The sequence below is a fragment of the Scyliorhinus torazame genome, chromosome 8 (assembly GCF_047496885.1).
Source record: "Scyliorhinus torazame isolate Kashiwa2021f chromosome 8, sScyTor2.1, whole genome shotgun sequence".
NCBI lineage: Eukaryota > Metazoa > Chordata > Chondrichthyes > Carcharhiniformes > Scyliorhinidae > Scyliorhinus > Scyliorhinus torazame.
The window spans coordinates 244,123,683-244,146,608 of record NC_092714.1 but is presented as its reverse complement, the minus strand read 5'-3'; the positions used below and the strand labels follow the sequence as shown (position 1 = coordinate 244,146,608).

At 46.4% G+C, this 22,926-nt stretch overlaps 1 protein-coding gene across 5 annotated transcripts in view; it reads right to left on the bottom strand.

The window, feature by feature from the left end:
• The window catches only part of LOC140428495 (disks large-associated protein 1-like), a 720,347-nt gene that overhangs the window by 168,146 nt on the left and 529,275 nt on the right, over nt 1–22,926 (bottom strand). For all 5 annotated transcript variants that reach the window (XM_072515041.1, XM_072515040.1, XM_072515039.1 and 2 more), the window contains one exon: nt 1,446–2,462. In XM_072515041.1, coding sequence (XP_072371142.1) covers nt 1,446–2,399 — 954 coding nt within the window. In that variant the 5' untranslated portion in view covers nt 2,400–2,462. The remainder of the gene's footprint in view (nt 1–1,445; nt 2,463–22,926) is intronic.

Here is a 22,926-nt window from a genome sequence, read left to right as displayed (position 1 = left end):
CAGGAATCACGGCAGCGGTTCTGGGAACACGCTGGCGCTCCTGCGAATGCGCCAACTCGTACCAGCCGGCGGAGGCCCTTCGGTGCCGGTTGGCGCGGCGCCAATCGCTCCAGCGTCAGCCTAGCCCCCAAAGGTGCGGAGGATTCCACACCTTCCGGGCGGCCCGACGCGGGAGTGGTTCACGCCACTCTTTGGCGCCAGTATGGCCCGCCCGCCGGATACTGGAGAATCCCGCCCGGGAGGTTTATCCATTAGCACCAGATTCTGCCACTGTTTAAATTCAAAATGAAGCCCTCAGATGAAGGTTGGAATTCTGCGTATAATCTCAGCATTCTCCAAAGGGAATCTTTTATGTAAAGGTGGTTATTACACATAAATTGCTGCACTCTGACCTCTGCATTGCTGCACTCTGTGAACCATAAACCTGAAATCCCGATGGCATTCTGTGCAGCCATTGCATCACTACACCTTAAACATTAGTGTGAATTCAGCCCACAGATTACTTTAGAATCATAGAATCCCTACAGTGCTGGAGGATATTCAGCTCATCAAGTCTGCACCGACGAATCGTAAGAGCACTCCACACAGGCCCCACTCCCCCGCCCCATCCCCGTAACCCCACCCAACCTTTCCATCTATGGATACTAAGGGGCAAATTAGCATGGCTAATCCATCTAACCTGCACATCTTTGGATTGTGGGAGGAAACCCACGCAGACACGGGGAGAATGTACAAACTCCACACAGGCAAGGCCGGAATTGGACCTGGGTCCCTGGCCCTGTGAGGCAGCAGTGCTAACTACTGTGCCACCATGCCTTTGTAGACTCCTGCATTTGAACTGACATCACATCATCAAGGAGGCAATGCCTTCAGTTAAAGGGAAGGGAGAAACCTGTTGAAAATAAGGGTTTTGGGGGAAGTTGTGAGGGTTGGAAGTTGCCACGCAGAACTACTTCCTCCTTCACCAGTGTGTAGGATATTAAATTACAATAACCAAGAAGTGATGTCAGAGCAAACAACGTCACGCATTATAATTCTGTTCCGTTAATTTTTCTTTTGCAAATTTCTAATGAGTATTTAAACTGCCATTGAACTGTTGATTACCTGGAATATGTGCGGTTGGTTTGCAGTTATGTTTGAGGTATTATGGAACGTTAAACAAATTCTGCTAAATTGCAAATCCAACCCTCTAAAACCACCCTGATGTGAATTGTTCTTAGTACAGTGTTTGCGGATTATGCCATACATTTATCAAATGAAAGGTGCACTTTCAAAGTTGGATGTTCTTCAACAGCCTTTAAATTCACATGGGAAATGTAATTGGAATGTGTAATATGACGTAAAGTACAGCTAAAAGTTGTAAAGCTGCAGGTTGAATAAAAGATATTATGGGATTTGCTTATGGGACGTTTGTAACACACCAAGCTTCAAAACACGACACCTACCTTCAGGTACTGAGAAGCAAGATCATGATGATATGACTTGGATTTCAATAGTGCTTTGTCCATAGTTGCGGATGATTTTTGGCAAACTTCTCGAGTCTGGCTTAGGGTTAGTGTGGACCAGGAACCCCTCTTTATGTACTTTGAATCAGCGTTTATTGGTATATTCACACATGGAGAACATTTCAAGTCATTATTGCTCTTTGAAGCTTTAAGGGTATGTTCACTGATTGTGTTGTATGCATTCATGAAGTACTTGGCAGGTCCATGGTCAGTGCGCCTCCCAAGTGTCATTAAACTCATTGGATTCCGATAGTTGCAGTTGTCACTATCCAGGTTATCATCCGAACTCCACCAGCCTGAAATATTTGTTCTTGTTCTGCGTTTTGATTCCAATTTTCGGTCCTTGCTCTTGCTTCTCTTGTTCTGCTTAGAGTCCTCTGAGCCATATTTGCTCCCATTCAAACTTCCTTTACCAGTGGCCTCAAGTGATTGAGATTTCGCAAATAGCTTTTGCACCGAGTGCATGAGGTGGCGTATCCGACCTGGACTTTCACTCCGGTGTTTGTTGTCGCCCCTCTGGAACTGCAGGGTGTGGAATCCATCCCTGTGAATAGGCAACTGCTTCTCAAACTGGTCCAGCAGGTTAGCAGGAATGCGATTGATTTTGCTTGTGGAAGTATTCGGGGTGAAACCACAGTCGTCTTGCAGGTCGAAATGTGAATTATAGTGGATCCTGGGGAAGGTGCTGCTGGCAATCTGATTGTTTAAGGGGAGGAGGCAGTCTGCCTGGATAGCACTGGAAGCTGGGAAGCGGTGATGCTCCATTTGATATGGGTCCGCTGGACTGAGCAGATAGGGATTCCTTTCTGGGGTAGAGCCTGGATACATCTGGTCATTTGTCGGTTCGCAGTTGTCAGAAAGGTGACGGCTTCGATTGCCTCCTAACCCTTTCATGGCTGTGCGTGTTCAAATATCATACCTCAAATTTCAAGGACAGATGGCAGTTTCCAGGTTGGTCTGCGAAGAAAGGAAACCACACAAAGAAAGCAAATCAATAATCCGCTGGCAAAACTATTAAAAATTCAAGCATCCTTTTTTCCCTTCATATTTTGCAGTTCATTCATTTTCTTTGTATTTAGTTACGGTTAGCTATAAAAATGAGTTTCTCAAATCAAAGTAACTGCTGAACAAGACAATATAGAAACAGAACAGATACCTGGCGGGTGGTGGGTTGGGTGGGAGGAGGACCTCCTCGTGAACCTACTCCTGGCCAAACTTGCCATAAACAAGTCCAGCCAGTGGGCGACTGAGGGGGTCGTTGGACCCGACTATCTGCCCCTCTACCGTGGCTACATCATGCGGTGTCCACAGGCACCATCGAGGCCTTCCATGCCCAGTGGGCGCCGCAGGGTCTGGGGTGCTTTATTGACCCTTTTAATCACATTTTAGTTTGATGTTTTAAGTTTCATTTGTGTTTTGTTTTTGTTTGATGAAGTATCCTTTAACGGTCTGCCCCTTTCAATTTATCTCTCAGTTTTGGTTAACTTAGTTTCATTGTTTTCCATCAAAATAGTTAGAAACAGAAGAGCTACAGGAAAATCTCTGTTATCCGACATCTTCCGACAATAGGAGGTGGCAGTTAAACAAATATGCCGGTCAACTAAGATCTAAGGTGTGTTGTGTGTTTACAATCAATCAGAAAGCTCCGGACTGATTACGTGGGTGTTGAGGTCATGAGAGGGGCAGGAATGGGCTAATAATGAGTGACGCCTCGGTGTTGGAGAATAGCGGGAGGCAGAGAATGGAGCAAGGACAGGCCGTTGATAAAACCACCGGTGAGTTTGACACCACTAATCAAAAAAAAACAGACCCGACCCCAGAATTCCACTTAATGGAGAGATCCAACTGGTAGAGTGACGGTTCACAGACGTTCTACTGTACTCAGGAAAGGAAAGTACATGTTAACATTCAGCAACATATGTTAATTCAAGAAGAGAAATTGCCTCTCAAGGTCGAAGGGATGTTTGAATTCCGCTGTGGTGAAGAACAATTTTATTTAATTATGAAGTGCAGGTAGAACCACCAAGAGAAAATCATTACTTAAGTGACTTCCTGCCATGTATTGGGAACCCAAACTTAAAACACTGTCTAATTTCCTCCCCAGGTACAAGGCAATGAATTAAAGAAAAGCAGAGCGTGACATTCAGACGGCACGAATGAAAACCCCTGTGTGAGATGGTCAAAGGCCTGGAATTTGAAATGAGTTCTGCTACTTTTGTGTGCAAGCCACATTTTTTTGAAAGTCATTTGCTGTTTTTCCTGCTCATTATTTTCCCTCCACTCCTCTCCACTGTGCAACAGAATACTGCCCACCCCCATGCTTTCTTAGAAAGGGCGAAGGGGTCAGGATTCAGATCAGGGACGCCGATAAATACACAAAATGAATTGCAAGCCAAAATATTGATTTATTTTTAATTAATTTCTGAACAAACAAAATAAAGCCTAGTGCATTTCAATTGATTTCATAATGCATCTCGTGACCAGGAAAGCAACAAAACATACCGCACCACTCCCTCAGCGGATTAAATTTGTTTTTTAGTAACAGACAAATCTGCAACTATAATAATAATCTTTATTGTCACAAGTAGGCTTACATTAACACTGCAATGAAGTTACTGTGAAAAGCCCCTAATCACCACATTCCGGCACCTGTTCGGGTACACAGAGGCAGAATTCAGAATGCCCAATTCACCTAACAGCACGTCTTTCGGGACTTGTGGGAGGAAACCGGAGCACCCGGAGGAAACCCACACAGACACAGGGAGAACGTGCAGACTCCTCACAGAGAGTGACCCAAGCCAGAATGGGACAGGATCTTGGGATTAGGTAGTGGGGTATATGATTATCCTGCTATTTCCTTATATGTTCACTTTTTCTTCTTTTTATTAATAAACAGTTTGTTAATATTTTACTTAAAAACCTGTCTGTAACTTATTGGAGCAATCAAGGGTCAAAGATCTTCGGAAAATGCTAACTATTGGTTAATTCACTTACATTGGGACTCCGGGGTCTGTGGGGCTGGAATTGACCGCGCACTCACTCAGGGAGTCATTACAAGTTCAGTTAGATTCCCTCTCAGTCTTCTAAACTCCAGCGAACATAGTCCGAGTTGACCCAATCTCTCCTCAATGACAATTCTGCCATCCCAGGAATGAGGTTGGTGAACCTTTGCTGCACTCCCTCTATGGCAAGTATATCCTTTCTGCGATAAGGAGGCTTTTTTTCTTTTTAAAACTGTATTTATAGTACCCAATTATTTTTTTCCGATTAAGGGCAATTTAGCGTGGCCAATCCACCAACCCTTCACATCTTTGGCTTGTGGGGGTAAAACCCATGCAGCCACGGGGAGAATGTGCAAACTCCACACAGTCAGTGACCCGGGGCCGGGATTGAACCCGGGTCCTCAGTGCCGTAGGCAGCAGTGCTAACCACTCCGCCACCGTGCCCCCTTGTGCTAAGGAGACCTGAACTACTTGTACAGCTGCAGTAAAACATCCTTGCTGGGGGGAGGGGGGTCACATGATGTGAGCACGGGAGCATTTTGTGCAAGGTCTGCTCATCTTTTAATCCTTTTGAAAGGGTGTTGTTTTAGACATTATATTGGAATGAGTTTTAAAACTCTCATTATCCACTAGGTGCTAAAGGAGTTAAAATTCTTCTGTATCGATCTGTGCTACGTAAGCTGCTTAGCTGTAGGAAACCACCCAAGGACACAACTTATTGGTGATGGGACCCCAGGAAAGACAAGCAACAGATGGTTATTATCAAGGATGGCAATAAACAATGTGGGATCGTTCATCATTTTTCTCTGGTGCCAGATTGTCTGGAAGTAGACAGACGGGAGGCATAATCCCAATTAATTGCTTATTGCTGCAACATGTTTACACAAGCATTATAAGTTAGAGAAGTCACACATGGAGATGATTGATTCCCACAGGCCTGATAACGAGAAACTGGTGCTAAAAATTAGAGGACAGCATGTACGTGTCTTTGTATTGATTTGATATTATAATTAAGTAGACATGCCTATGTTATGGTTGGTTAACTGTTCTCATATACTATGCATGATGTAATGCTAATTGATAGTTGTGGCGCACATAGATAACTAGCAACAACTGATTGGTATATGCTAATTTCTTGTCATCAAATCTGCAGTATAACTGTATAATCCTTGAATCAGGGCTCACTGACGTGCCTATTTGGAACTTCATTAGCTTGTGCTATCCTTTTTAAGCAATCTCTCTGTCCTCTTTTGCCAAATACTGAACTTTTCCCAATCCTCAGGCTCACTACTTTTTCAAGCAACTTTTTATGACTCCTCTTTGGATCTAATAGTATCCTTAATTTCTTTAGTAAGCCATGGCTGGGCCATTTTACTTGTAGCGTTTTCACACCAGAAAGGAATGTATAACTGTTGCAATGTGTACATTTGTTCCTTAAATATTAGCCATTGCCTATCTACCATCATACCTTTTAATGAAGTTTCTCAATCCAACTTAGCTAACTTACGCCTCATAACTTCGTAGATAGATAGAATTTACAGTGCAGAAGGAGGCCATTCGGCCCATCGAGTCTGCACCGGCTCTTGGAAAGAGCACCCTACCCAAGGTCCACACCTCCACCCTATCCCCATAACCCAGTAACCCCACCTTACACTAAGGGCAATTTTGGACACTATGGGCAATTTAGCATGGCCAATCCACCTAACCCGCACATCTTTGGACTGTGGGAGGAAACCGGAGCACCCGGAGGAAACCCACGCACACACGGGGAGGATGTGCAGACTCCGCACAGACAGTGACCCAAGCCGGAATCGAACCTGGGACCCTGGAGCTGTGAAGCATTTGTGCTATCCACAAGGCTACCGTGCTGCCCAGTTTCGTAGTTTAATTTGTTGAAATATAAAACCCAAGTTTCAGATCAGACTTCACTTTCCATCCAAATTAAGAATTTTATCATGTTATGGTCATTGTTTCCTAAAGGACATCACACAACAAGATTATTAATTAACGTTATCTCATTTCATAATACCAAATCTAGGATAGCAAGTTCCCTAGTTAATTCCTCAACATACTGGTCTAAAACACGTTCCAGGAATTAATTTGCCACGGTATTGTTACTAATTCTGTTTGCCCAATTTATATGTAGATTAAAGTCACCCATGATTACTGTAGCACCCTTGTTACATGCATCTCTAATTTCCTGTTTATGCCATCGCCTACCTTACCACTATTGTTTGGAGGCATTTCGACGATTCCCACTAATGTTTTCCACCATTGTTGCTTCTTAGCTCCATCCAGATTTTCTGAGCAAAAGCCCTCCATTACTTTGCACTGATTTCATCCTTAACTAAAAATGCCACCCCAACTCCTTTCCCTTTTTATCTGTCCTTCCTAATTATTGAACACCCTTGGATATTCAGTTCCCAGCCTTGGTCACCCTGCAGCCATATCTCTGGAATTACAATCATATCATACCTGTGTATGCCAATTGGCACTGGTAATTCATCTGGATTATTGCAAATGCTTCATGAATTCAGCTACGAAGAGAGTCTGGCTAGAGTGGGGTTGTTCTCCTTGGAGCAGAGCAGGCTAAGGAGGGACATGACTGAGGTGTACAAAATGACGAGGGGCACAGATCAAGTAGATAGGAAGAAGCTTTTCTCCTTAGCAAAGGGGTCAATAACCAGAGGAGATAGATTTAATGTAAGGTGCAAGAGATTTAGTGGGGATTTTTCACACAGAAGGTGGTGGGAATCTGGAACTCACTGCCTGAAAGGATGGTAGAGGTGGGAACTCTCACATCATTTAAGAAGCATTTAGGTGAACACTTTGGAAAATGGGATTAGAATAGAAAGGTGCTTGATTGTTGGCGCAAACACGATGGGCTGAAGGGCTATTTGCTGTGCTGTAAAACTCTATCGCTGCAAACTATCGGCCATGTCCTGCCCGAACCGGACGTGATGCGGCCGGTAGATGCCGGGAGAGGCCTCTTCCAGGATTTACCTGGCTCACCAAACCTCTCAAGATCTAACTCACCTGTGTTCTCCACCTGTTGGCTCAGGCAGAGAAAGAAGTAGTTGTAAATTCCTAGAAAGTGAAAACCACATCAGGAGGCTTTAAACCCACTTAGATCTTTGAACTGCAAAGTTTTCATTCACATCAATGTGAAATTGGTATTACTAGGCCGTGATTGACAACTTGCACATAACCAGCTGTCTGGATTAGTTAATTTAATTTCTCTTCAGGCTTGAATGGATCTCAAGTATCCTGCTGTTTAACTAACCGTAATGTTTACAAACAGCCAGCAATGAATGACAACTTTTGGATCCCATAAAAAGCGGTTAAATGCTTTCTGCAGAAAAAAAGAATTGAGAGCGCTTAAAAGTGGTATTGAGGTTCGCACCAGCGGGGACCAGACCATCAGAACAGGATCGGTGCCCTTTTGACGACGGTGGATTCTCCGCTGCACTGGCAACTCCGCTATCATAGAAAATACAGCACAGAACAGGCCCTTCGGCCCACGATGTTGTGCCGAACCACTGTCCTAGATTAATCATAGATTATCATTGAATTTACAGTGCAGAAGGAGGCCATTCGGCCCTTTGAGTCTGCACCGGCTCTTGGAAAGAGCACCCTACCCAAACTCAACACCTTCACCCAACACCAAGGGCAATTTGGACATTAAGGGCAATTTATCATTGGCCAATTCACCTCACCCGCACATCTTTGGATTGTGGGAGGAAACCGGAGCACCCGGAAGAAACCCACGCAGACACGGGGAGGACGTGCAGACTCCGCACAGTCAGTGACCCAAGCCGGAATCGAACCTGGGACCCTGGAGCTGTGAAGCAATTGTGCTATCCACAATGCTACCGTGCTGCCCTTGAGAACAAATAAATCTACACTATATCATTTAACCGTAATCCATGTACCTATCCAATAGCTGCTTGAAGGTCCCTAATGTTTCCGACTCAACTACTTACACAGGCAGTGCATTCCATGCCCCCACTACTCTCTGAGTAAAGAACCTACCTCTGATATCCCTCCTATATCTTCCACCTTTCACCTTAAATTTATGTCCCCTTGTAATGGTTTGTTCCACCCGGGGAAAAGGTCTCTGACTGTCTACTCTATCTATTCCCCTGATCATCTTATAAACCTCTATCAAGTCGCCCCTCATCCTTCTCCGTTCTAATGAGAAAAGGCCTAGCACCCTCAACCTTTCCTCGTAAGACCTACTCTCCATTCCAGGCAACATCCTGGTAAATCTTCTTTGCACCTTTTCCAAAGCTTCCACATCCTTCCTAAAATGAGGCGACCAGAACTGTACACAGTACTCCAAATGTGGCCTTACCAAAGTTTTGTACAGCTGCATCATCACCTCACGGCTCTTAAATTCAATCCCTCTGTTAATGAACGCGAGCACACCATAGGCCTTCTTCACAGCTCTATCCACTTGAGTGGCAACTTTCAAAGATGTATGAACATAGACCCCAAGATCTCTCTGCTCCTCCACATTGCCAAGAACTCTACCGTTAACCCTGTATTCCGCATTCATATTTGTCCTTCCAAAATGGACAACCTCACACTTTTCAGGGTTAAACTCCATCTGCCACTTCTCAGCCCAGCTCTGCATCCTATCTATGTCTCTTTGCAGCCGGCAACAGCCCTCCTTACTATCCACAACTCCACCAATCTTCGTATCGTCTGCAAATTTACTGACCCACCCTTCAACTCCCTCATCCAAGTCATTAATGAAAATCACAAACAGCAGAGGACCCAGAACTGATCCCTGCGGTACGCCACTGGTAACTGGGATCCAGGCTGAATATTTGCCATCCACCACCACTCTCTGACTTCTATCGGTTAGCCAGTTCGTTATCCAACTGGCCAAATTTCCCACTATCCCATGCCTCCTTACTTTCTGCATAAGCCTACCATGGGGAACTTTATCAAATGCCTTACTAAAATCCATGTACACTACATCCACTGCTTTACCTTCATCCACATGCTTGGTCACCTCCTCAAAGAATTCAATAAGATTTGTAAGGCAAGACCTACCCCTCACAAATCCGTGCTGACTATCCCTAATCAAGCAGTGTCTTTCCAGGTGCTCAGAAATCCTATCCTTCAGTACCTTTTCCATTACTTTGCCTACCACCGAAGTAAGACTAACTGGCCTGTAATTCCCAGGGTTATCCCTAGTCCCTTTTTTGAACAGGGGCACGACATTCGCCATTCTCCAATCCCCTGGTACCACCCCTGTTGACAGTGAGGACGAAAAGATCATTGCCAACGGCTCTGCAATTTCATCTCTTGCTTCCCATAGAATCCTTGGATATATCCTGTCAGGCCCGGGGGACTTGTCTATCCTCAAGTTTTTCAAAATGCCCAACACATCTTCCTTCCTAACAAGTATTTCCTCGAGCTTACCAATCTGTTTCACACTGTCCTCTCCAACAATATCGCCCCTCTCATTTGTAAATACAGAAGAAAAGTACTCGTTCAAGACCTCTCCTATCTCTTCAGACTCAATACACAATCTCCCGCTACTGTCCTTGATCGGACCTACCCTCGCTCTAGTCATTCTCATATTTCTCACATATGTGTAAAAGGCCTTGGGGTTTTCCTTGATCCTACCCGCCAAAGATTGTTCATGCCCTCTCTTAGCTCTCCTAATCCCTTTCTTCAGTTCCCTCCTGGCTATCTTGTATCCCTCCAATGCCCTGTCTGAACCTTGTTTCCTCAGCCTTACATAAGTCACCTTTTTCCTCTTAACAAGACATTCAACCTCTCTTGTCAACCATGGTTCCCTCACTCGACCATCTCTTCCCTGCCTGACAGGGACATACATATCAAGGACACGTAGCACCTGTTCCTTGAACAAGTTCCACATTTCACTTGTGTCCTTCCCTGCCAGCCTATGTTCCCAACTTATGCACTTCAATTCTTGTCTGACAACATCGTATTTACCCTTCCCCCAATTGTAAACCTTGCCCTGTTGCACGTACCTATCCCTCTCCATTACTAAAGTGAAAGTCACAGAATTGTGGTCACTATCTCCAAAATGCTCCCCCACTAACAAATCTATCACTTGCCCTGGCTCATTACCCAGTACTAAATCCAATATTGCCCCTCCTCTGGTCGGACAATCTACATACTGCGTTAGAAAAGCTTCCTGGACACACTGCACAAACACCACCCCATCCAAACTATTTGATCTAAAGAGTTTCCACTCAATATTTGGGAAGTTAAAGTCGCCCATGAATACTACCCTATGACTTCTGCACCTTTCCAAAATCTGTTTCCCAATCTGTTCCTCCACATCTCTGCTACTATTGGGGGGCCTATAGAAAACTCCTAACAAGGTGACTGCTCCTTTCCTATTTCTGACTTCAACCCATACTACATCACCTATCGGCGATGGTGGTGGAGAATCCAGCCCGAGATTAGACCCTTTGAGGTCCTGCTTATTAATTCATTCCCTAGTTCACTATATTCGGCTTTCAGGACCTCATTCTTCTTCTTACCTATATTATTGGTACAAATATGGACCACAAACTCTGTCTTTTTACCCTTCAGTGATGTCCGTAACTACTCAGTGACATCATTGACCTTGAGACCAGGGAGGCAATAGACCATCCTGGTGTCACATCTGCAGCCATAGAAACGCTTATCCATTCCCCTTACGATAGAATCCGCAATCATTATTTCTCCCCTGTTCTTTCCTCCCCCCCGCCCCCCCCCCCCCCCCCACCCCCAACCCCCAACCCCCATCCAGCTGAGGCACTCGTGCTGCCACGGATCTGGCTGTTGCTACAATCCATGAGAAACCACCTCTCCCAGCGGTACCCAAAATGGAAAACCTGTTAGAGAGGGAGATGCAACCAGAGGATTCCTGCCCTACCTACCCAGTGCTCTTGCTCTGTCTGGAAGTCACCCATTCTCCTTCTGACTGTGCATTCTTTACCTGTGGTGTGCCATCCACGAAGACCTCAACATTGCAGATGTTCCACAGTGACTCCAGTCACAGCTCCAGCTCTGAAACGCAGATTTTGAGTAGCTGCAGCTTGAGACAGTTCTGGAACACATGGACACTGGAAGTGTCCTTGACTTCCCACATCGCACAAGAAGAGTATTCCATAAGGCAGAGCTTCCTTCCATTAATTACCCTTAAATTACTCCCTTTACTTTTACTTCATCTAGTTTAGTCTATACTAAGGACAGTAGACATATTTATCAGGTCCTACTTACCAAGCGCACTGCACTTTTTTATGAGGAAAGGTAGAAAAGGATCAACTGGCTCCCTCCTGAACTCCCTCAATCGCCAACTCTCAACTGTCACACTCTACTGCAGTCCAAGGCGCACACCAGGGCAGACAAAGGCAGCCCTTTAAGATAGCCTACTTTTATATACAACTGAATCTCGCCTTTAAAAATCTGTTTAAACCAGTTGTCTAATGAATTAGTTACAGAGGCAAGCAGAGCTTGTATCAGCCCTGTTTAAAAGTTGACCTAAAACTCATCCTCTTCCAACTCCAAGGGCAACATCAAGTTCATTTCTAAATTAAAGAAAGACTAGACTTCAGACAAAAATTAACCCTGAATATAACCTGTAAATTCCCTCGGTCACCAAACTCCAACTGTCACACGTTACTGCAATCCAAAGGCGTACTCCAGTGTCGAGCCAGTTCCTGGTCTCAGCACAGTAAGAAAACTAACTTACCTCGTCTTCGAGGGCATATCAGAATTGAGGTGCATTCTCCTTCTTCCTCCAGTTTCAGGATTGGCCACCATGAATGATGGAGCAGGTTAGACAGCCGAGCTGCCAGTTCTGTGATTGGGCCAGCAACTCTATACAGCTGTCCCAGCGGTGGCCAATTAAGTGGCTACCATTGGTGCAATGCTGCACCAGGGTCTCGCTGTCTGCCGAAAGCAGGAGGTGGCTCCTACCTCCAGCCGTGGCGACAGGACTTCAGTCCTGGTGGAAAAATCCAGCTCTGTGTGTCAAAATATCCGGAGCAAAAAGGACACATGCCCAGTGATAATACTCCAAGTAGGCTTGATCCTCCTGTTCCCTGGTTAGGTCTCGTGGAACTCATGGAGCTTTTGAAATTCAGGCACAGGATTCCCTCCAAAGTGGCACACAGCACGCAGGAAAATAACATGACTCCGGTTTGACAGCAAATGCACTGAAGCTTTTGCTATGTTCAATTAAAATAACTACAGAGGTCAGCAGGTTTGATACTGGAACAGAGAATTCAGAGCTGCCCAATTAGCATTAATTTAACAAAGAACGAAATAGTTCCACAACAATGACTATATTATTAAATTGGGGAAGAGTTTTGCTGTAAGTTTTATGATATTTTCTTGCCTCCCTTTCTGCAGATTTCTCCAGACAATGTACTATATCATCAACAGAAAGTCTGGAAAGTGACCTGCTCCCAGGCAATGTTTTCTGTAACATATTTTTGCTGTGCGCAGCCAGTCCTTTCAGTGTATGGTGTCATTAAATATTATTTGCGTGAGCTGTGCATGCGGGTATTTAACCTGGAACAAGGCCTGGGCAGTATTGGCCAGGCTGCTACTCTGCTGCACGTCTTTGCTCCCAGGCCTGTGCTAATCCTGCACTGTAACCAGCTACTGGGTGTCGGTGCATTGGATGGTCTGGTGTCATCTTCCCCGAATTCTTTGTTCTTTCACTGTTGGCGAAAGCCTGGTCTTTGCTCGACACCTCTGACGGCACAGCCCAGTGAGCAACTAATGGCGTGAGAAAATATAACCGCAACCCCACGTTATTATTCCTATCTCGGAAAATATGGGGGACAGAATAACATTCTGAATCTCATTTATGTCAATCAACTTCCTCTAGTGAGGATGCTAGTTTCTGCTGTGTCAATAATACCAATTGGTAGATTCAGCAATTATTGCACAAGCTGGACAAGCACCGTTGTGTCTTAATTGCCATAAATGGCTTTTATTCCACTGTACAGGTGGAGAGTTGTGCTCCGACACTTTGGCCATTGGCCATTCCCAGTGCCTGAGAGAAGACTTGTGCAGGCCAACAATTCCAAAAATATATTGCTGACCTGTACGAGAATATTGCCACCTCAGTCTGATGAACAATAAATGGGGACAATAGTTCCTCTACACAATATAGGATTTAAAAAAAACCTGTGTCCAAAGAATGTGTTGATATCATTACATGAGGCACACGGAGGAAATGTTCCCACTGGTGCTCAGAAAGAAAATGCTACTTTCAATCGAGGCTGGAAACAACAATGTGGAAAGCCAATGTCAGCATGTCTAAGGTGACGGTCTGAATCAACTGTGAAAGGATGGTTGGAAGATGATTAGGATGCATGGCTATCCATTGATGTGTTTCATTTCTCACCAGTGATTGCCACTGTAGCAGAAACAGCTGTTCTCAGCAGTTGCTGTTTCATCTAAACTGAAAAGACTAAGCAAATTATGCTTTTATTGTCCAGATGGATCCCTATGGGGATCTGTATTGAGCGCAGCCGATGCTGTTAATACGACACAAAGTAAACTTCAGAAATCCCACCTCGGAGCATCAAGTGTAAGTACCCAATTGGCAATATTCCCAAACAATCTATTTCAAATAATTTATTCCACATATGCATATTGCAAATCTAATGCATTCAAATTCGCCAAGTCAATGCCCTGATTTACCCAGTAAATTTCATTTGTTTTCCATTTCTTCTGCCAACAGAAAACAATAACACAGCAGCTGCATTGATATTGAAGGTGAGTCCTCTGTGTGTTAAAAGAAAAAAAAGGCTCCCTGAAGTTGTTGAGGAAGCCTTCCAATGAATGTAAAATATGTTCTTAAAGACTGGTTTTTGACTTTGTTAGCAGCAGAGTTTTGAATGAACTAGTCTAAACCAAGACATTGTTACACAGGCGTAAGCATGCATGGATACTAACTGCCTACTTTATAAAGGAGCACATTTTGAACGTAAAAACATCTTTGATTTGATTGAATTGCAGCCATTTTATTAAAGGTTACTACTGAAATGAAAAATGAAAATGAAAATCGCTTATTGTCACGAGTAGGCTTCAATGAAGTTACTGTGAAAAGCCCCTAGTCGCCACATTCCGGTGCCTGTTCGGGGAGGCTGGAATGGGAATTGAACCGTGCTGCTGACCTGCCTTGGTCTGCTTTAAAATTGTCAATTGTCAATTGTAATAGGTTCTTTGTGAAAGCAGAGAGTATTGTGATAGAGCTTTTTGATGACTAAACAGTCATCGCATATGGATCTGAACAGCCATGAGAAAACACTGAGGTGACATCCAGGAGAGGTACCGTTATAACTGCAAGTAACCTACAGGGTGGGAACAATTCCCCGTGGCCCTTTCAGAATACGAGCTTCCCTGTTGAGGGGGCAAGGAACCTCTAAACAATGTATAGTTGTACCATGTACAGAATTGCCACAGTGCAGAAGTAGGCCATTCGCCCATCGAGTCTGCACCGACCCCTTGGAAAGAGCACCCCACCCAGCCCCACCCTATCCAGTAATCCCACCTAACCTTTTGGACACTAAGGGACAATTTAGCATGGTCAATCTACCTAATCTGCGCATCTTTGGACTGTGGGAGGAAACCGGAGCACCCGGAGGAAACCAACACAGCCACGGAGAGAAAGTGCAAACTCCACACAGAGAGTCACCCGAGGCCGGAATTGAACTTGGGGCCTTGGCGCTGCGAGGTAGCAGTGCTAACCACTGTGTGCCACCGTGCCGTCCCATAAATAAAGCCGGACAGTTAGCCACCGGCTAGAGTTGGACCAATTTTGTGTGGAGTTTGCACATTCTCCCCGTGTCTATGCAGGTCTCACCCCCAAAACCCTAAGGTGTGCAGGGTAGGTGGATTGGCCACCGTAACTTGCCTTTAATTGGAATTTTAAAAACAAAAGGTACCCAATGTTACACAATGTTGAACCCATTCTTGTCTTTGTTTCTAAAACTGTAACACTGACATTTGACAGAACTGAATGAAACAATACTAACAATACAGTGGAACTCTACAGTAATTCGTTTATTCTGGTCGAAGTCACACTAACATACTGGGCTAAAATTCTTTTACTAATAATCAAGTCCTGGCATTGGGGCTGAAAGCAGATGCTGATCCCATTCCAGCAGGTGGCGGGAATCTGGGGTATCGTTTTGCCAACAGTGGCCAATCAGCAGGCCAGTTAGGGCAGCGGCCCACCTCCAAGACCTCGGGGCAAATCAGAGTGCCAGCGGCTCCAGGGGCATCACCATTAGCAGTGGCCATTGCAGAGGTTGCAGCTCCAGGATGATGGGACCTCAATGCCAAGGCGTCCTCAAAGTCTCTTAAGTGTTTTGGGGGAAGCCAGAGGCAGGCAGGCAGATTAGGGGTGGGGTCAGTGGGCATTATGGTGCACCAACGGCCATTTAGGGTGGCCATTGCAACTGGGTGCCTGTCCTTGGGCCATGGAACGCCCATCAGAAAAGACCCTCCCTCCCTAACAGCACTGTGGGTGCACCACAGGGACTGCAGAAGTTCAGGAAGGCACCTCACCACCACCTTCTCAAGGGAAATTCTCCGGTTCTCGTTTTTCCTATTAGTGGAAACATTCGCTGTACATCCACCACATCTAGGCCTCTTAGTATCCTGTAAGTTTCAATAAGACCCCCCCATATCTTTCTAAACTCCGAGTCCAAATGGGGTCTGACCAGAGCCTTAAACAGCCTCAGAAGTACATTCCTGTTGTTGTATTCTAGCCCTCTCAACATGAATACTAAGATTGCATTTGCTTTCCTAACAGCTTGGCTCAGGGCACTGAAAGTTCCGGAGCACAAATTTTTATTTACGTTACTTTACCTTTCACAGATCAAGAATTACTGCTGACCTCATGACATTTGCTTCAAGGAGAATGAAAATTTCAAAAATAACTTAACCTTTCTACTCCACCTCAACAAGAATTTATTTTTCTTGATGGCCCAATCTCTGGCCTATTATTACTGTAACATTGGTGCTGTGAATCCAGTTGTAACCTATTAAGAGTGTGCAGTGGTTCAAAAACAATAAAGAACTGAAGTATTTCTGATGCATTGTTGTAATGTGGGGTAACGAGGCAGACAACCTCCGTACAACAAGATCTCACAAACACAGTGAGAGAAGTAATCAGATAATCTGGCTCAGCAATGTTGGTTGTGGTATAAATATTGGCCAAGGAATGCTGGTTCTTTTTTGACGAGTACCATGGGAACATTTCCACTCACCTGAGGGAGCAAGCAGGACTTCCACTTAATATGTCATCTGAAAGAGTTCATCAGTTATGGTGCAAAGTGATAGCTTTGTGCACTAATGTTAACTCATGTTAATGAAAAGGCTTTAAATTAAACATGACTCCAGAGAGATCATTAGAAAATGCAAGACTTTCATTTTGCGCATAAAAATAAATCACTTTGTGGTCTGCTGACAGACAGATCTTTGCTAATGACTGATGGGATGGCACATTGTTGGTTTAACCTTCACTCATGAATCCTTAGGAATATTGTGCGCCATATCATTCAACAAAACAATGTTCATGGGACATGGCAATGCTCCCTGTCAATGTCATTCGATTGGCAATTAGCGTTACCTCCTTTTTTACAGACCACTGCAGTGAGGGAAATGAGGGGGACATGCATCGTCTCAGAAAATGTTCTGTTCCGTCTCCCTATTTTGCACCCCCTTGCTCCAAACCCTGGAACTGTCCCCCAAATGCCCTCAAGTCTTCACATGTGGTGAATGTTGGAGAGTGGTTATGGCTTTCTTTTTCTACAGCATCCTTTGAAGTTGATAATTGAAGATAATAAAGTCATTCACAATAAGATCACTCCTTAGATGTTTCTGGATACATATGATAAAAACAATGCAGAATTGAAAGTGGCGATTGACAATACAACAAAAAAAAAGAACAAAGAAAAGTACAGCACAGGAACAGGCCCTTCGGCCCTCCAAGCCCGTGCCGACCATGCTGCCCGACTAAACTACAATCTTCTACCCTTCCTGGGTCCATATCCCTCTATTCCCATCCTATTCATCTATTTGTCAAGATGCCCCTTAAATGTCACTATCGTCCTTGCTTCCACCACCTCCTCTGGCAGCGAGTTCCAGGCACCCACTACCCTCCGTGTAAAAAACTTGCCTCGTACATCCACTCTAAACCTTGCCCCTCGCACCTTAAACATTTGCCCCCGAGTAATTGACCCCTCTATGCTGGGGAAAAGCCTCTGACTATCTACTCTGTCTACGCCCCTCATAATTTTGTAGACCTCTATCAGGTCGCCCCTCAACCTCCGTCATTCCAGTGAGAACAAACTGAGTTTATTCAACCGTTCCTCATAGCTAATGCCCCCCATACCAGGCAACATCCTGGTAAATCTCTTCTGCACCCTCTCTAAAGCCTCCACATCCTTCTGGTAGTGTGGGGACCAGAATTGAACACTATACTCCAAGTGTGGCCTAACTAAGGTTCTATACAGCTGCAACATGACTTGCCAATTCTTATACTCAATGCTCCGGCCTATGAAGGCAAGCATGCCGTATGCCTTCTTGACTATCTTCTCCACCTGTGTTGCCCCTTTCAGTGACCTGTGGACTTGTACACCTAGATCTCTCTGACTTTCAATACTCTTGAGGATTCTACCATTCACTGTATATTCCCTACCTGCATTAGACCTTCCAAAATGCATCACCTCACATTTGTCTGGATTAAACTCCATCTGCCATCTCTCCGCCCAAGTCTCCAAACGATCTAAATCCTGCTGTACCCTCTGACAGTCCTCACCGCTACCTGCAATTCCACCAACCTTTGTGTCATCTGAAAACTTACTAATCAGACCAGTTACATTTTCCTCCAAATCATTTATATATACTACAAACAGCAAAGGTCCCAGCACTGATCCCTGCGGAACACCACTAGTCACAGCCCTCCAATTAGAAAAGCACCCATCCATTGCTACTCTCTGCCTTCTATGACCTAGCCAGTTCTGTATCCACCTTGCCAGCTCACCCCTGATCCCCTGTAACTTCACCTTTTGTACCAGTCTACCATGAGGGATGTTGTCAAAGGCCTTACTGAAGTCCATATAGACATGATCCACTGCCCTACCTGCATCAATCATCTTTGTGACCTCTTCGAAAAACTCTATGAAGTTAGAGAGACACGATCTCCCCTTCACAAAACCATGCTGCCTCTCACTAAGCCCGCCCCTCTTCCAACTCTCCCTGGTGCCCCCGGATGTACGCTAGCTACGCTGACCCCTGCCCTTGGCACCTGTCTGTCTCCCACCCGAGCACTCGGGCCCTCTCCCCACACATCAAGGACCCATTAACCTGATCGTATCTCCCCGTGCCCTTCCAACTCCCCTGACCAGCCCCTAGCCCATCCCCCTCTCCGAGGCCCCGATCTCCCGCCAAAAGGTACCAAGCGTGGGACCCCCTTTGCAGGGCCCCTCTCTTTACCACCCCACCCCCCCCCCCTCGATGCAATCTCCCACAAACACCCCACACAGTGCACCCTCCAGCCCCCGCTCCCCGTCCCGGCTGAAAACAATCTTGGCTAGAACATTACAGTACAGGATAATCTAACAAACCGACGCCACACAAAAGGTCTGAGAGCCCAGAGTCCCTTAGTTCAAGTCCAGCTTCTTCTTTCAAGAAAAAAATCACTCCTAATCAGAGCAAGTTAGGTTAACCGACCGCCGCCACTGTACAGCACTGAAAAAACTAAGTGCCCTTTAGTTCAAGACCAGCTTCTTTTCTTTGATAAAAGTCCAAACCTGCTCTGGTGTCTCAAAATAATAGTGGAGTTCCTCAAATGTAACCCACAGCTTCACAGGATACAGGACTCCAAACCTCACCTCCTTCTTGTAGAGGGCTGCTTTCACCTTGATGAATCCTGCACGCCTCTTGGCCAGCTCCGTTCCCAAATCCTGGTAAATGCGCACTTCGCAATTCTCCCATCTGCTGCTCCTCTCCGCCTTGGCCCATCGCAGCAGACGATCCCTGTCAGCAAGCCGGTGAAAGCGGACCATCAAGGCCCTCGGTCGGTTTCCAGTCCTGGGCTTCCTTGCGGGGGCTCTATGCACCCCATCCAACTCCAGGGGTCGGGGGAAGGCCTCCGGCCCCATCAGCGTCTCGAGCATACCTTTCACGTATGCACCCACATCCGACCCCTCGCAGCCCTCGGGGAGGCCAACGATCCTCAAATTCGGCCTCCTGGCTCTGTTCCCCAGCTCTTCAAGCTGCTCCTGCATCCTCCTCTGGTGGGCGTTCAGCTCTTCCACCTTGTGCTCCAGCTCCGCCACCGTGTCCGCCTGGCTGGAGAGCTTCCCCTCAACCTCCCTGAGCACCTTCTCTTGGACCGCCTGCGCCTCAACCATTCGGTCCATTACCACCCTCATTGGGTCCAACGTGCCCCTCTTCAATTCGGTGAAGCAGTTCTTAAAAAACTCCATCTGCTGCTCCCTTGGCCAGTGAGCCTCCGCTTGCTGGTCCCTGCCGTCCGCCATGTTTCGCCGCCTGTCCTGGGGTCCCCGCTGCTCCCACTTCGAGCCCTGCCGCTCCACTCGACCACTTCTGGTCCAGCTGCTCGTACCCCGGGGGTGGGGGGAGGGGGGGGGGAGCCTCTTCCCTATCGTCTCCTCAACCTAAACAGGTCACCAGGTCCCGCACAAGTCCGTTTAACAGGTCCATTTGCCCATCGCGGGCGGGAGCAATCCGACCTGTGACCTGCTTCCTCGAGGGCGCCACCGGAAGTCACCCCTGTCTTGGTTTTCAATACGCCCAGCCACCCTGGACGGCTACAGTAACGTGAGGATTTAAGGTTCAAAAATGCAGCTGTTTGGTAAACTCGATGCCTTTGACATAGGCCTGGAAGATTCGGCCCAATACGAGGAATGTATGAGGTACCTCTTTCAGGCCAATAATATTTTGGGGGAAGACCGGCAAAAAGTTATTCTCCTAACAGCCTGTGGGGCCCGGGCCTTCGGGATTATAAAGAGCCTTACCTACCCAGCTGTTCTGGATTCCAAGTCGTTTGATGCATTGGTTGCAGTAGTGGCGAAACACTATGATCCAAACGAAACCTTCCATTATAATGCAACTTTACAGGTTCAACATGGCTGTGCGGTCTCCGGGTGAGTCAACAAATGACTTCTTGACCCACCCCAGGTGGTTGGCAGAGCACTGTGAGTTTGGGCCACCCCTTTCGGTAATGTTGAGGAATAGGCTTGTTTGTGGAATAAATAACATGGCCGCACAAAAGAAGCTGTTGGCATGTGATTGGCAAGGTTCCTTTTCAATTACAGGGCTACGCTGCCCGTGACAACAGGGGTGGCAGCAGCGGAGCTTCTGAGAGGCGGTGGGCTCAGAACCCAGTTAAGCCTATCTTTCCCAAACCTGGGTGGAAAAATGGAAGTGCAGCAAGAAGCTCAGAGATGATACCATGACCACCGGACATCAGGGCGGGAGTTCCAATCAGGAGCCAGGGTCCACGCCTGCAATTTATGGAGACGGTGAAGTCTGGTTCTCAGGAGTCATATTAGAGAGAACAGAGAGAGTCAGACAAAGTCAAGGTCCAAGGAAAATTCCAATGTAAGCATATGGACCACTTTAATAAGCGGGACTCCGCACTACAGGATCCCTCACCAGGGACGTCGATACCTCCGCCTTGCCAGGAACCAGCCAAGGAACACAACTGAGCGTGGCCCATCAACCGGACCAACAGAGCGAAGATGACTCCGGCTCAGACTTGGACACAGAGGCGTTCACGCAGACAGTCGAGGTTGTGTCCGGGGCCAAGATTCCGGCAATATCCCTCCAGAGGTCGGGCAGGAAAAGACGGTTGACCAATCAGTACACATCACCTCACCCAGATCCACCGCAAGCAGAACCTCAGCTTCAGGCAAAGCGCTCAGAAGGCCTCCTCAGATAAATGCTGAAGGGCAACTTTCAGATGGAGCAGGGTGGGGGTGGGGGGGTTCTCAGAACCCCCACGAGGCCCACGGGGAAACCATTACTGATCTCCCTGTGGGGCTCATCGAATTTGAGCTTCCCAGGTAGGGACAGAAACTCAATCATCTGGGGCTTGTTAAATTGAGCATAAAAGCCGGACCGAACAGAGACCGACATGTTGGTTCTCTCAATGGGGTCTGTAGATAGCTACTGATGTGGGCAGACTTTACGTTAAAGTAAAATAACTCTTATTCCTTCCTACCGCTGGCTTCCTTGGTTATTAAAGTAGCTATAATAGACAAAACATCTCACAACAACTAATATTTATACACAGCCTTTAAAGTAACAAAATAACTCAAGGTGCTTTACAGTAGCTCAAACAGACAAAAATGGACACTGAACCAAAGAAGGTGGTGACGGAGGGATCCACACAATCTCAGGCCGGACGTTGACTCCATCTCTGCCGCAGTGGCCCCGGAAAATTCCGGGCTTGGTCACTGATGTTTACTTAAAGGAGGATATTAAAAGGAGAGAGGGAGGTGGAAAAACGGAGGGGTGTTAGGGAGTGAGTGTGGGGCCTGCTGTTTATGGGGTGAATTCAGGAGGGATGTCTAAGCCCATAATCAGAGAAATGGAGTGTTCCCATGATCTCATTGAAGAGCAATAGGGACTTTTCAAAGTCTTGCGAGGATTTTAACACATTGGAGAGGAATTTGCACCCCCCCCCCCCCGGTAGCGTGTTTGGCAATGGTGGAGGTGGCCTGCCATTGGCCAGTGACCGGATCTTCTGGTCCCGTCACAGTCAATGGGATTTCCCATCGCGCTCGCCCTCCGCTGCCGGGGACCCATGGCAGGAATGGCTGGAAAAGTTTGGGTTGTCGAAAATTTTAAATTTGGGCTGTTGGTGCTCCAAGTGCTAATTTAAGTCGGCATGGACACGGGTGATAGTAAGTGAGATAGGATGTAAGCAACAGAATGTCAAATGAGTTGACGTCTCCAGGGAATATCAGAGATGGGAGATGACTCAGGCCTTCACGATATGGAAACTGTGCCTCATTCAAATCGATGTTGAACAAACGGTAAGACATCACAGAGATAGTAGAGGGGTTGAGAGAGATGGTGCAGAGAGAGAGCTGGTGTTGTCATCTTACTGTGAACGCTCAGCCCCCATGTCCCCGAGGCGGAGCACTTGGCTGAGGAAGAAGAAGGGGACAAGGACAGGTCCTATGGCCTCGATTCTGTGACAGGATGAAATCCGATTTCACTGATTCATACATGGTGCTGCAGCAAAGTAAAACCCACCAATTTCAGAGGCAACGGGCGAGATTCTCGGTTTGGGAGATTGTTTTCTTGCCGGAGGTGAATTGCTACTGATTTACGATCCCCCTGGGAGCGCGAATCAGGAAGCAATTCAGTATCCCTCACCA